General features: G+C 44.5%; 1 protein-coding gene across 7 annotated transcripts in view; it reads left to right on the forward strand.

Moving 5' to 3' along the window:
* The window catches only part of PLG (plasminogen), a 44,181-nt gene that overhangs the window by 20,715 nt on the left and 10,604 nt on the right, over nucleotides 1-12,862 (forward strand). For 6 of the 7 annotated variants that reach the window (XM_027079252.1, XM_027079219.1, XM_027079237.1 and 3 more), the window contains 4 exons: nucleotides 386-545; nucleotides 7,448-7,629; nucleotides 9,254-9,402; nucleotides 10,531-10,624. In XM_027079252.1, the coding sequence (XP_026935053.1) occupies nucleotides 386-545; nucleotides 7,448-7,629; nucleotides 9,254-9,402; nucleotides 10,531-10,624 (585 nt within the window). The remainder of the gene's footprint in view (nucleotides 1-385; nucleotides 546-7,447; nucleotides 7,630-9,253; nucleotides 9,403-10,530; nucleotides 10,625-12,862) is intronic. The other variant, XM_027079244.1, reaches the window with a different exon arrangement.

Raw genomic sequence — 12,862 nt, forward strand, 5'->3', positions numbered from 1 at the left:
TCTTCCTCACTGTCACCCTGTCGTCACCGGCAGCCTACACCAATGAATGTGTCTCTTTCTGGAGACCTGCCCAGTTGTTCTCATGATCTCCCAATGGAGATCTATAGAAGAGAGCCTGCACACAAGTGCAATGTCCAGTTATAAGCACTCTGCCCTGCTTATTTTTTTCTGAGTTTTAAATTAAATATTTACCGAAAAGTTAGGTCCTTAAAGTTTTAGAATGTTATGGATCTATTGTCTTCTTTGCATGTCCATCTGCCTGCCAATATGTAAAAAGAGAAGAGTGTTAATTCCCAGAGATGACTATTCTGTTTGTTTAATAAATTATTTCACATATTTCTCTGTTCTAGTCATTATTCACTGATTTCTTCTATTTCAATTTCAGCACCACCTGAACAAACTCCTGTAGCCCAGGACTGCTACCAAGGTAATGGGCAGAGTTATCGAGGGACATCATCCACTACTATCACAGGAAGGAAATGTCAATCTTGGTCATCAATGTTTCCACACCGGCACCAGAAGACCCCAGGAAACTACCCAAATGCGTACGTCTTTGATTTTTAACCATTAGAGGAGCAACAGCCCACTTAAATTCCTGTTAAAAGGGCCATGCTTTAAACAAACGTCTTAGGACCAAATTTCCTTTGGCTCCAGACTATGAGACAAAATATCTCAGGCAGCTTTTGCTTTTGAGCAAAATTTCTGAAAGAAGAGAAGCTAGAGGCTGGCTATCTTTCCTGAGTAGTTTTGCAGAAGCAGGATGGGAGATATAGAGGGGCTGAGGTCATAGCAGTAAAAAGCTGAGAAGAACAAATGATCAAGAGCTTAGAAATAGCATCATCCTAAGATCATCATCCTAAGATCATTAGCTCTATTGATCTAAGATCAATAGAGCATTCATCATTCAATAGCACCACAGCACCTGCTAAAGATCAGTGTCGTCTTTCAACTATGGAATTTTATCATTTCATCCTCCAACTCCTGAAGGGGTTTTGTGTTTGTCATTGAGTAATAAATATAAATACTTATCACCACCGGGTGATAAATATAAGTATTTTTCACCTGACCTGTATAGATACATTGGGTCCTGAGCACTCGTGGTCTAAAGGGATACGAGTTACCAGAACATTAGGAGCAAAAGCAAGAAGGCAGATTAGAGTCAGAAAGTATACAGATACTGAGAGGCAAAATGGACATACAGATGGACGAAAGCTAGGTCTGGTCAGACCAGATTTTCTGCGATAAATGGCTGTCAAACATACGGAAAAACTGTTTTCACATGATGGACCACAGGCAGCACAGGACAGACTTTTCAGAAAAGAAAATAAATTAGAATAAATTTACAAGTACCCTGGTTTTCTTCCTGGAGATACTTCCTGGACTGCAGTTAAAGGAGGTGGAACCAAAGCAGACCACAACAGTCTTGCTAAACTGAGGACACAGAGATTGGAGTTGGGGATTAGTGAGGCAGCTTGGATTTAGTAGGCTGGGTAATCATGAGGAAGGATCCGTGCAGAGAAAGAGCTCCAGAAATATGTATAGAGTTCTCCTGAAGTCTCTGGCTGAATATAAAACTGCAAACGCACAGGGAGAGATTCCACAATGTTAGTGGGACGAAGAACAACTACCAGGGAACAGGGAGCTCAACGGAGATTACAGAACTCACACAGCACTAGGAGATTCTGTGTTTGCAGAGTTGAGATTCTTACTAGCCAGAGAGGAGAGACTTCATGGGACACCTTGGGCATTCAGTAAGGAATCCAGAAAAGTCACACTTTAGGGGTAGGATTAGTGTATTCCTGGAATAAAGGTTACTCTAGAAAAACACCCTAGCAAAGCTTTAAAGCAATCCTAAAATGAACGTAATGATCTCCAAGTAAATTAAGTGTCTTCCAGAAGAAAAGGCAACACTCTTGAGAGGAAAATAACAAAGTCAAGCCACTCAGTAATGTGGCATCTACAACGTCTGGCAGAAATTTAAAAATTACTAGACATGCAAAGATCTTTAAATGTGATCCATAATGGGTAGAAAAATCAGTCAATACAGACTCAGAAATGATAGAAATGATGGAATTGGCAGACAAAAAATTCTGAAAGATATTATAATTGTGTTTAAGGATTTAAAGAAAAATAAGAACATGAAAGAATCAAATGGATAAGCTAAAGAGAAAGGAAACTGTAAAAGAGGCAAATGGAAAAGACAGAACTAAATATATATATATATTTAAGAACTAAATATATATATTTAAATATATATCTTAAATGAAAAATTCACTGGATGTCTTTACCATCAGGTAGACAATACAGAAGACATTACTGTTACAATGACATGACATGACATGACATGACGTGACATGACATTACAGTAGACATTACTGTTCTAATTTTCTTACAGTATGCATGATGCTGTATCATACTAATACACGTTTGAATGTGGTAAGTTAGAGAGGGATATTGTAAATCCTAGAGTAACCACTGAAAATGAAAACTCAGAGGAATAGATAATAATAAGGATATTCAATTAATCCAAAAGGAAGAAGAAAAGGAGAGAAAAAGAGTAAAGAAGGCATGGTAGAAACAGAACATAAATAGAATGATGTTAGACTTAAACCCAGCCCTATCAATAAGTATATTAAATATAAAAAGGATAAAACAATGCAATTAGAAGGCAGAGATTGTCAAGTTGAATAAAACCAAAGCCCAGTTATGGTCTCTTTACAATACATGGTCTTTAAATATAAAGATATAAATAAGTTAAAAATCAAAATATGGACAATTAATACCATAAAAACACTACCATACGACCCAGCAATCCCACTACTGGGCATATACCCTGAGAAAACCATAATTCAAAAAGAGTCATGTACCAAAATGTTCATTGCAGCTCTATTTACAATAGCCAGGAGATAGAAGCAACCTAAGTGTCCATCATCGGATGAATGGATAAAGAAGATGTGTCACATATATACAATGGAATATTACTCAGCCGTAAAAAGAAATGAAATTGAGTTATTTGTAGTGAGGTGGATGGAGCTAGAGTCTGTCATACAGAGTGAAGTAAGTCAGAAAGAGAAAAACAAATACCGTATGCTAACACATGACAAAGTGAGAGAGTGGCATGGACATATATACACTACCAAATGTAAAATAGATAGCTAGTGGGAAGCAGCCGCATAGCACAGGGAGATCAGCTCGGTGCTTTGTGAGCACCTAGAGGCGGGGGTTAGGGAGGGTGGGAGGGAGGGAGACGCAAGAGGGAAGAGATATGGGAACATACGTATGTGTATAACTGATTCACTTTGTTATAAAGCAGAAACTAACATATCATTGTAAAGCAATTATACTCCAATAAAGATGTAAAAACAAAACACTAATCAAAAGAAAGCTAGAATGGTTTTTAACATCAGACAGACAAGATTAATTTAGGATAAGAAATATACCAGAGATAAAAAGGCCATTTTTGAAGTAAAAAGCGTTTACGATGCTAAATGTGTTGACCCTAATAACAGAGGTTCAGATGTATGAAGCAAAAACTGACAGAACTAAAGAGAGAAACAGATGCGTCCACAATTACAGTTGGAGATTTTCTCACTTCTCTCTTGTATAGTTAAAACTTCTCCCAAAACAATACAGTAGGACAAGTAGATGAAAGATTCAGAGAAGATACAGAAGTTTTGGAGGAAAATATGAACCAATACAACATATGCCCAACTTTAGAATACACGTGCAAGTGCACATGGAACATTCACCAAGGTATATCATATGCTCGACCTTGAAATAAGTCCCAATAAATTTAAAAGGATTAAAATAATATACAGGTGTCTTCTGAGCCAACAGAATTAAATGAGATATAAATAATGAAAAGTTTAGGAAATTCTCAAATATTTGGAAATTAACGAACACATTTCTAAATAACCCATGAGTCAAAAAAGAAATCACAGAGGAATTCAGGAAGTGGTACTGGCAATGCCAGGAAGTGATACTGGCAAAAAGATATACAAATGGAAAAAGGGAAAGTCTGGAAACAGACCCGCAACATGTATGGTCAGTTGATTTTCAATATACCTGGCGAAGCAATTCAATAGGAAAAGGAAAATTTCCCCCAAATTGTTCTGGAACAACTGAGTGTCCATAAAGGAAAAAAACCCAAAACCTTGACTCCTACCTGCCATGTCAAATTCACTTGAGGAAAAGACCTGAAAGTAAAGGTTAAAACTAAAGCTGAAATTTAAAGCTTCTGGAAAAAAACATGAGATTATTTTCAAGCCTTGGGGAAGGCAGACCATTTTTGGATAGGATCCAGAAAGCATTATAAAATATTATAATTTGGACTTTAATAAAATGAAAACTTTGCTCATCAAAAGTCATTGTTAAGAAAATAGACAAGGGCTTCCCTGGTGGCGCAGTGGTTGAGAGTCCGCCTGCCGATGCGGGGGACACAGGTTCGTGCCCCGGTCCGGGAAGATCCCACATGCCGCGGAGCGGCTGGGCCCGTGAGCCATGGCTGCTGAGCCTGTGCGTCCGGAGCCTGTGCTCCGCATTGGGAGAGGCCACGACAGTGAGAAGCCCACGTACCGCAAAAAAAAAAAAAAAAAAAAGAAAGAAAATAGACAAGTCAGGGACTGGGAGAAAAATAATCTCAATCCATATATCTGACAAACGGCTTGTATCTAGAATGTGTAAAGATCCCTTCCACCCACTAGTAAGAAGACAAACAACCTAATAAAAAGGGGCAAAAGACTTTAATAGACATTCCACAGGGAAAGATATACAAATGGTCAATAAGCACCTGAAAAAATGTTCAACATTTTAGCCATTACAGAAATAAGAATTATAACCACAAAATAAGAAGTGTGCCCAGGCTGCGGAGCAGCTGCTGCCCTCACACATGTTGGTAGGGATGTAAAATGGACCGACCACTCTGGACACCAGTCCAACATTTTCTTATAAAGTTAAACGTGCATCTGCCTACAAACCTGCGATTCTATTTGTGAATACTCACCCAAGCGAAATGAAACATAAGCCCCCAAAAAGATCTACCAGGATGTTCTTAGCAGCTTCAGTCATAAATTGCCCCAAACTGGAAAGCACTTCAGTGGCCATCAATAAGAACATGAATAATTGGTGGGATATTCATACCATGGAATACTATTCAGAAATAAAAAGGAACAAGCTACTGATACTCTCAAAGAGCACGGATAAAGCTTATAAACACTATCCTAAGGAGAGAAGCCACGTAAAAGGTACATACTTGTATGAGCCCATTCATAGGAAGTTCCAGAGAAGGCAAAACTACTTTATGGTGAAAGAAATCAATAGTATTTGCGTCTGGGGGGCAGCTGAGATTGATTGAGCAGTGACCCAAGGGAGGTTTCTGGGGCTGATGGAAATGTTCTCTATCGCACTAGGAGTGTGGGTTATACAGGTATGTGTGTTCATCAAAACTCGTCAAACTACCTTAAAAAAAAAAAAGGGCAGTCACAAAGCACCGAGCTGATCTCCCTGTGCTATGCGGCTGCTTCCCACTAGCTATCTACCTTACGTTTGGTAGTGTATATATGTCCATGCCTCTCTCTTGCCCTGTCACAGCTCACCCTTCCCCCTCCCCATATCCTCAAGTCCATTCTCTAGTAGGTCTGTGTCTTTATTGCTGTCTTACCCCTAGGTTCTTCATGACATTTTTTTTCTTAAATTCCATACATATGTGTTAGCATACGGTATTTGTCTTTCTCTTTCTGACTTACTTCACTCTGTATGACAGACTCGGTGCTTTGTGACCGCCTGGAGGGGTGGGATAGGGAGGGTGGGAGGGAGGGAGACGCAAGAGGGAAGAGATATGGGAACATATATATATGTATAACTGATTCACTTTGTTATAAAGCAGAAACTAACACCATTGTAAAGCAATCATACTCCAATAAAGATGTTAAAAAAAAAAGAGCAGGAGTCTGTTTCACATGACAAGATTTTAACACATCCAGAGCTCAGAAACCTGCTAACGGGCTTCCTCGATTTGTGGGCCTGGGCTTGAGACTGTCACTTGTCTATAGTACCCACAGACACAGAGTTGCTGGATTCCCATAATACGTTTCAAACTATCTCACGAGCCTCAGGCCATGGGTCTAAGCTGCAAGGGGGTGTCCAAGGCTGAGGCTTCTGAGAGGCTGGGGCGAAGTTCTGGCCCTGGGGATCCAAGTTGCCCAGTGAGCCCCAGGCTGCTCGTCTGCTCTGTCCTTATCCAATTGTTTCTGATTCAGCTCCCACAGACCCTGTGGTCTATCCAGACGTCTCCCTTCATCCCTTTGATCCCACTGTCCTTTAGTCACGCCCCCTCCCCTCAGTCCCCGAGTGGCTCCAGCTAGAGGGGTCTGGGGTTCCTCCCCGTATGCCCCAGAATGCATCCTCTGGAAACCTCATCCTGCCTGGGAGCTAGTTTTCCAGGAAGGCTTCCACAAGCCTTCCAATCCCCAAACCCACTTGATCTACCTATGATATTTACAGTAATATTACTGTCATGAGTTTTTGTTACATCGTAAAATACAGTATGAGTAAATAGAATAAGAGAGCGGGCCTGGGAATATCAGTATCATCTTGTATGTCTTTTCTGCCTTGGATAAATATGTTTTGGTTCCAACTTACGTAGCCCTATGTACTCACATAGAGAGACAAAGCCAGAGATATAGATATATTTGTATGTGCCTTTAAAAAACTCTAAAATACATGCTTCAAAATCCATACTGGTTATCCCTGGGGAATGTATTTGACATTCCCAGGGAAAGGAAGATATTCTGATACTTTCTCTTATAAATTTATATATGATCTGTTTTTATATGGAGCATATATTACTTTTGATTTCTTTTTAAACAAATTTATTTATTTTTGGCTGCATTGGTTCTTCACTGCTGCGGGCGGGCTTTCTCTAGTGCATCGAGCAGGGGCTACTGTTCCTTGCGGTGCGCGGACTTCTCACTGCGGTGGCTTCTCTTGTTGCAGAGCACGGGCTCTAGGCGTGTGGGCTTCAGTAGTTGTGGTGTGTGGGCTCAGAAGTTGTGGCTCGTGGGCTCAGTAGTTGTGGCTCACAGGCTCTAGAGCACAGGCTCAGTAGTTGTGGCGCATGGGCTTAGTTGCTCCACGGCATGTGGGATCTTCCCGGACCAGGGCTCGAACCCGTGTCCCCTGCATTGGCAGGCGGATTCTTAACCGCTGCACCACCAGGGAAGTCCCTTGATTTTTTTAAAATAAAAACTATAACCTATTTTTAAAAACTTACCCACTTTGTAAGAAGTTGAGGACCATCTGTGCTTGTGACATCATAATAATAATTGGTACCTTTGGTATCTTAAAGGAAATATATCAGTCACTTTGCTGTAACAAAATTCAGAGGGTGCTGGGGTGCCCCTGAAGATTCGCTCACCTCTCATGACCTATACTGTTGTGGAACTTACAGTGGCTTGACAATGAACTACTGCAGAAATCCAGATGCTGATAAAAGCCCTTGGTGTTATACCACTGATCCGAGCGTCAGATGGGAGTTCTGTAACCTGAAGAAATGCTCAGGAACACAAGAGCAGGTCACAGAATCTCCAACTGCTGCCCAGGCTCCAAGTATACAGGATCCTTCTGAAGCAGGTAAGAAGTCTGTGGCCAGACATCTATATGGTTGGGTATCGGGATGATAAGAGATGGAAAATCTTTGGGATGCAGAGGCGTCGTTGTTACAGGGAGCTGGAGCGCTGGCTGAGTCTGCGATATGGAAGGAAGCCTCAGTGTATCACCTGGGGGAGCCAGAGCTGCTCTTGCTGGCATGATGGGGTAGGGCGTTTCTTTAGGATTTGAAAACTAGTTGGTTGTGAGGGATGGATACAATTTTGAGCCTGGGTGGACTGACAGGTTGATGATGGTGGCCCAGATGGGACATTCTAGAAAAGCAAGTCTCTGCCTTTTGCATGGAGGGATAGAAATGGCTGATTTGGTTTTGAATGTACAGAGTTAGGAGGGCTAGGAGGACCGTCAAAGATCATCTCCAACAAACACCTGGCGAAGCGGACACGTAGCTCCAAGGGTTTCGGGGCCTGAGCATAAGAATGTCGTTGTCATCTGAGGTGGGAGACATGAAAATATCACAGTCCTCTCTGTTTCCCTGGCCCTTCGCCCGCGTGTCGCTCTAAGTGCTTAGCCCCTGGTCCTGTGGTTGTCAGGTGGCAGGAAGTGCTCTGTACCGCTGCAGGGTAAGGAAACAGAGGGGGCTGATTCTCCCCCTGCCCCGGAATGAAAACTCAGGGGTCCCATGGCTTGTCTGACCACTTTCAGATAATCCCAAATCAGACAGAAATGATTAAATGAGAGCTTGGTTTCAAGTTGAGACCCCCTCTCCTTCCGGAGGTGGACTTGCTTCCTCCAGGATGCTGGAGAAACCTCACCTACTGCTCCCTACTGTACACCTGTACAGCTGCTGTACACACAGGGCCAGCTCATCTCTCCCCACTCTTTCTTGGTGAGACTCTGAGTGCCGTGCTCCAGCTGGGGATCCCCCCTGATAAGACCTCGCATGGCCTCACGTGATGCCCCACACTTGGTGCATGACTTGGTGCAATGACTCACACACCCTGGCCCTGGAAAACACTGGAGGCTGCCTAGCCCAGCCCTGCTCCTTGACTGGGAAGCCAGCTGGCCCAGCTTTTGCTTTGTGGATTTTCCAAGTGGCCATCAGAGCACTGGGCACTGGGTCCCCATATGTAACACACATCAATTTCTCTGAGGGGTTCTGCCGAATCCCCCAACCGCAAGGCTTGAGGTGAGGGATGAGTTTGGGGAAGGGGCCTCTAGTCATCTCCTTATTACCTCTTTCATCCCAGAAGGTGGGAACTCACAGCACAGCTCTGGCCAAAATAATATTTTTTATAAAATCCTTTTCAATCCGCACTGTTTCTCTCCATCCTTGTTGAGGTGTTCAAGAATCATCTAACAGTTCACGGTGGCGTCTGTGTTACCACTCAGCTTGTTATAAAATTGATTGTCTTGGTGTCCTGGCCAAACTTCCCATTCTAACATCTCGGCTTGTGACTATTTCTGAGCCAATAGCGTTTCTGGTAACCTGTCAAATTCCGCAGAGCTCACTGAAGTCTTCGGCACTCCTGTGTTCTGAAGGATGTGACCACAGGCTGTCCTGAGAGAAACCTAGCACTGCTGCGTTTGTTCCTTGTCACCCAGCTCTGTGTAATGACAGGAGACCACCATTCTCTCTCCCCTACAGACTGCATGTTCGGCACTGGTAAAGGATACCGGGGCAAGAAGGCGACCACGGTGGCCGGTGTCCCCTGCCAGGAGTGGGCTGCCCAGGAGCCCCACAAACACAACATTTTCACTCCAGAGACAAACCCACGGGCAGGTTTGGAAAAAAATGTAAGCTGCTTCGATTTGGACTCGAGTTTGCCTTTTGTTGACAAGTCTTTGCAGACTGAATTGACCCTCTGTTACAGAAAGTCAGCCTGACGCAGGTTCAGTGCGAGAGATTTCAGGGGACCAAGCGTAGGATCTAACCAGCCCCCACGTGGGAGGGAGGGTTAGCACGGGCAAGCCAACCTCCCTGCTTTTATCACTTCCATGTGTGACATTTCCTGTCTGCTTTTGTTACTGGTTTATGGTTTCCAGTGATCAAAGATGACCTTCATGACATTGTAGTTGGATTTTTCTAGAAAAAAACTGGATGCATAATTAGGACTCCACTAGGATTTCCCCTAGTCCCACACATTCTCTGGGGTGGTTTCCTCTGGGGTATAGGTGTGTAGAGGGAAGGAAAAGGAAGACACAGTCTTTCCACAGCTGACCCACAGAGGGTGCCCAGGACAGGGGAATAAGCAATTCTGAAGCCATAGCAAACAGGCACCATCAAGCAGAAGACTGACATGAACAAGGTACAGGACGAGTCATCCACGTCTACAGTCCCCTACTGTCGGGTCCCTACGGTCCCCACGGACACAGGCTGCTGAGCAGGGAGGCCCCTTTATACAGTCTCTACCTCAAGACGCCTCAGGGTCTTCACCCCTTCCCCAGGGGAGTGGCCTCAAGGCTGGAGCTCCTTTTGAACGAGGAGAAGTGACGGATGGCATTCTGTGAGTCAGAGGCTTGACACGCATCCTGAAATGGTAGCTTTGCCTGCCTCCCCCCCAAAGGAGCACTAACCCTTCAACTTCTCAGGACAGCAGTGAAACCAGTGTCTGTGCCTCATGTGACATTCTCTGCCCTCTCCCGCCCGGGTGTGCGCCACCCCCTATATGCCAGCCTCATGTGACATTCTCTGCCCTCTCCTGCTCCGGTGTGCACCACCCTCTATATGCCAGCCTCATGTGACATTCTCTGCCCTCTCCTGCTCCAGTGTGCACCACCCTCTATATGCCAGCCTCATGTGACATTCTCTGCCCTCTCCCGCCCCGGTGTGCGCCACCCCCTATATGCCAGCCTCATGTGACACTCTCTGCCCTCTCCCGCCCCGGTGTGCGCCACCCCCTATATGCCAGCCTCTTTTTCCAGTACTGCCGCAATCCTGATGGTGATGTCAATGGTCCCTGGTGCTACACGACAAGTCCAAGAAAACTTTTTGACTACTGTGATGTCCCTCAGTGTGGTAAGCTTCTTTCTTTTTCGGAAGGAAATGACTTCTAAATAAATGCAGCATCACCTGGTCTTAGATCTGCAAGACAAGAGTTTGGGCTGAGCGCTTCTGGGCAAGAGAGGGTCCCCTCTCCTTGGGAGCCCTCTTTTCATCCTGGGCCTCTTGAATCTGTCCTACTCGTGGCCCCCTTTGTTAGGCACCGCCCCCTCCTCTGACTCCGTAAACAAAATAAATGCAAAATTCTCCAAAAGAGCAACTTCAGAGGTGATCTAATCAGCCTCCAGACAGTTCCACTGAACTCTCCAGTGTCTGGGGTGGGAGGCATGAAACACAAACTTAGAGTCACCCAGATAGGAAACGCTCTCTTTCAGCAGCTGAGAAGAAAGAAAGTACAAACAGCAGGAAACTGCTAAACATACAACATACATTGTAAACCTATAAACTGTCATCCTAAGAATTCAATGAACAGTAACACAGCTCTTTACAAAGCCCCAGTTTTCTTTATCCTAAGATGACTATGCACTAGCCACGCATTAGTCAGACCACTTAGAGGAAGCTTGCTGGGTTCTTTCCTCATTTCTCTGAGACTTTTCTAGGGAGTGAGAAGTTTGGTTCAGCGAAAGGGGAGTTGAAGTTAGTTCTGAAAAATTTGGGGTAACAAATCCATACATAGGGAACAAATCCATAGATAGGACTTTTCTAGGGAGTGAGAAGCTTGGATCAGGGAAAGGGGAGTTGACGTTAGTTCTGAAAAGTCTGGGGTAACAAATCCATAGATAGATAGATAGATAGGGGTAACAAATCCATAGACAGGTCTGGAGAACAATGTAAACCACTTTGATTTGGACCCTACCTTACTTTCCGCTGACCCATCTTCGCAAACACCATCTGTCCTGGTTCCCGCTAATCAGTCTGGACTTCTGCTTTGCACCGTTTGATTGCATCTGCTTGTGTCTGCCACATGCGGGGACAGGCTGGAGCAGAGAAGTTGCTGCTGCAAAGCCACTTAAGTCCACGTCCGGAGATGGTTTGGGAGGCAGTTTGGGGAAGGGGTTGAGAGCTCCGGAGCCACACTGTCGGGCTTTGATTTGGGGCCACTGCTGGGTAGAGTAGGGGAGGAGGGAGAGGTCAGGGTGACAGGAAAGATTCTACTTGGTTGCTGTCCTTGTGCTCTCTGGACTTGGGGAATTTATAGCTGACTCGTTCTCCAGTGTGTGTTTGCTGTGCACAAGCTCTCTTGGTGGCCCTCCATCTGAGAGCCCCTGGTGGGGTTAGCGCCTCCCTTTCCACTCCTCCCTGCCACCCTGAAGCTTTCTGGTACCCCACTGCCTCTTACCGCGTGGCCTCGTTATCCTGGACAGGCTGCCTATGTGGCACGATTGCCTTTAACTTGTATAGCTTGACAGTCCCACCCCGGCCTCTACAGCTGTGCCTGGGATTCATGCACCTCTGATTCCCCCTGAAGGGAAGTACAGTAACGTCCCAGGTGCAGCCCTCAGTCACCACCAGACGCTATCAGCTTCTCAGGTGTGAGGCAGGCCTGGGTATCCTTCCTCAGGAAATATGTCTCAAGGTCAGACCACGTGGTCTGATAACGTGCCCACATCATGAGGAAGCGGGGACCTCACAGTCCGCTGGAACAGCCCTCTCTCCATCCTTTCTTCTTTCTTCCATCTTAAGAACCTGATTCTTTTCCATCCTTGACTTGGGTAAGAGTACCAGCATTGTAGAAGAGGCTATTTGCCTTGAAGTCTGCAGGTGGAGGTTTACCTTACACATCCCGGGCATCCTTGGGGCCTCTGTTGAATCTTCCAGTGCAACATCTTTTTACGTACCCACCCATCAGAAGGTAAAGATTACACACCTCAGCTGTTTCCTTCTTTCTAGTGCTTAGAGCAATGCCTAGTACATGCCAGGCACTACGTATACATATTTGAATACATATTTGCTGAATGAGTAAATTCAGCAAATATGTATTCAAATAAATGAACGAAATCTCAAATCACAGTTCCTCCAACATGTCAGGTTGGTGCTTAAAAGGGTGACTATCCCAGGTTAAGGGTACTTTCTGTGTGTGCTTGGATGGCTTTCGATAAGTTTATTCAGATTTTACAGAATATGAAATCTCTTTGAAGCATGACTTTGTTTTTTTAGGTTATTTTCATTTTCTCTGTTTTTTGTCTTTTTTTTTTTTTTGCTGTACGCGGGCCTCTCACTGCTGTGGCCTCTCCCGTTGCGGAGCACAGGCTC

Source organism: Aethalodelphis obliquidens, unplaced genomic scaffold, assembly GCF_003676395.1.
Source record: "Aethalodelphis obliquidens isolate GAN/ISIS:26980383/991018 unplaced genomic scaffold, ASM367639v1 scaffold3, whole genome shotgun sequence".
Classification (NCBI taxonomy): Eukaryota; Metazoa; Chordata; class Mammalia; order Artiodactyla; family Delphinidae; genus Aethalodelphis; species Aethalodelphis obliquidens.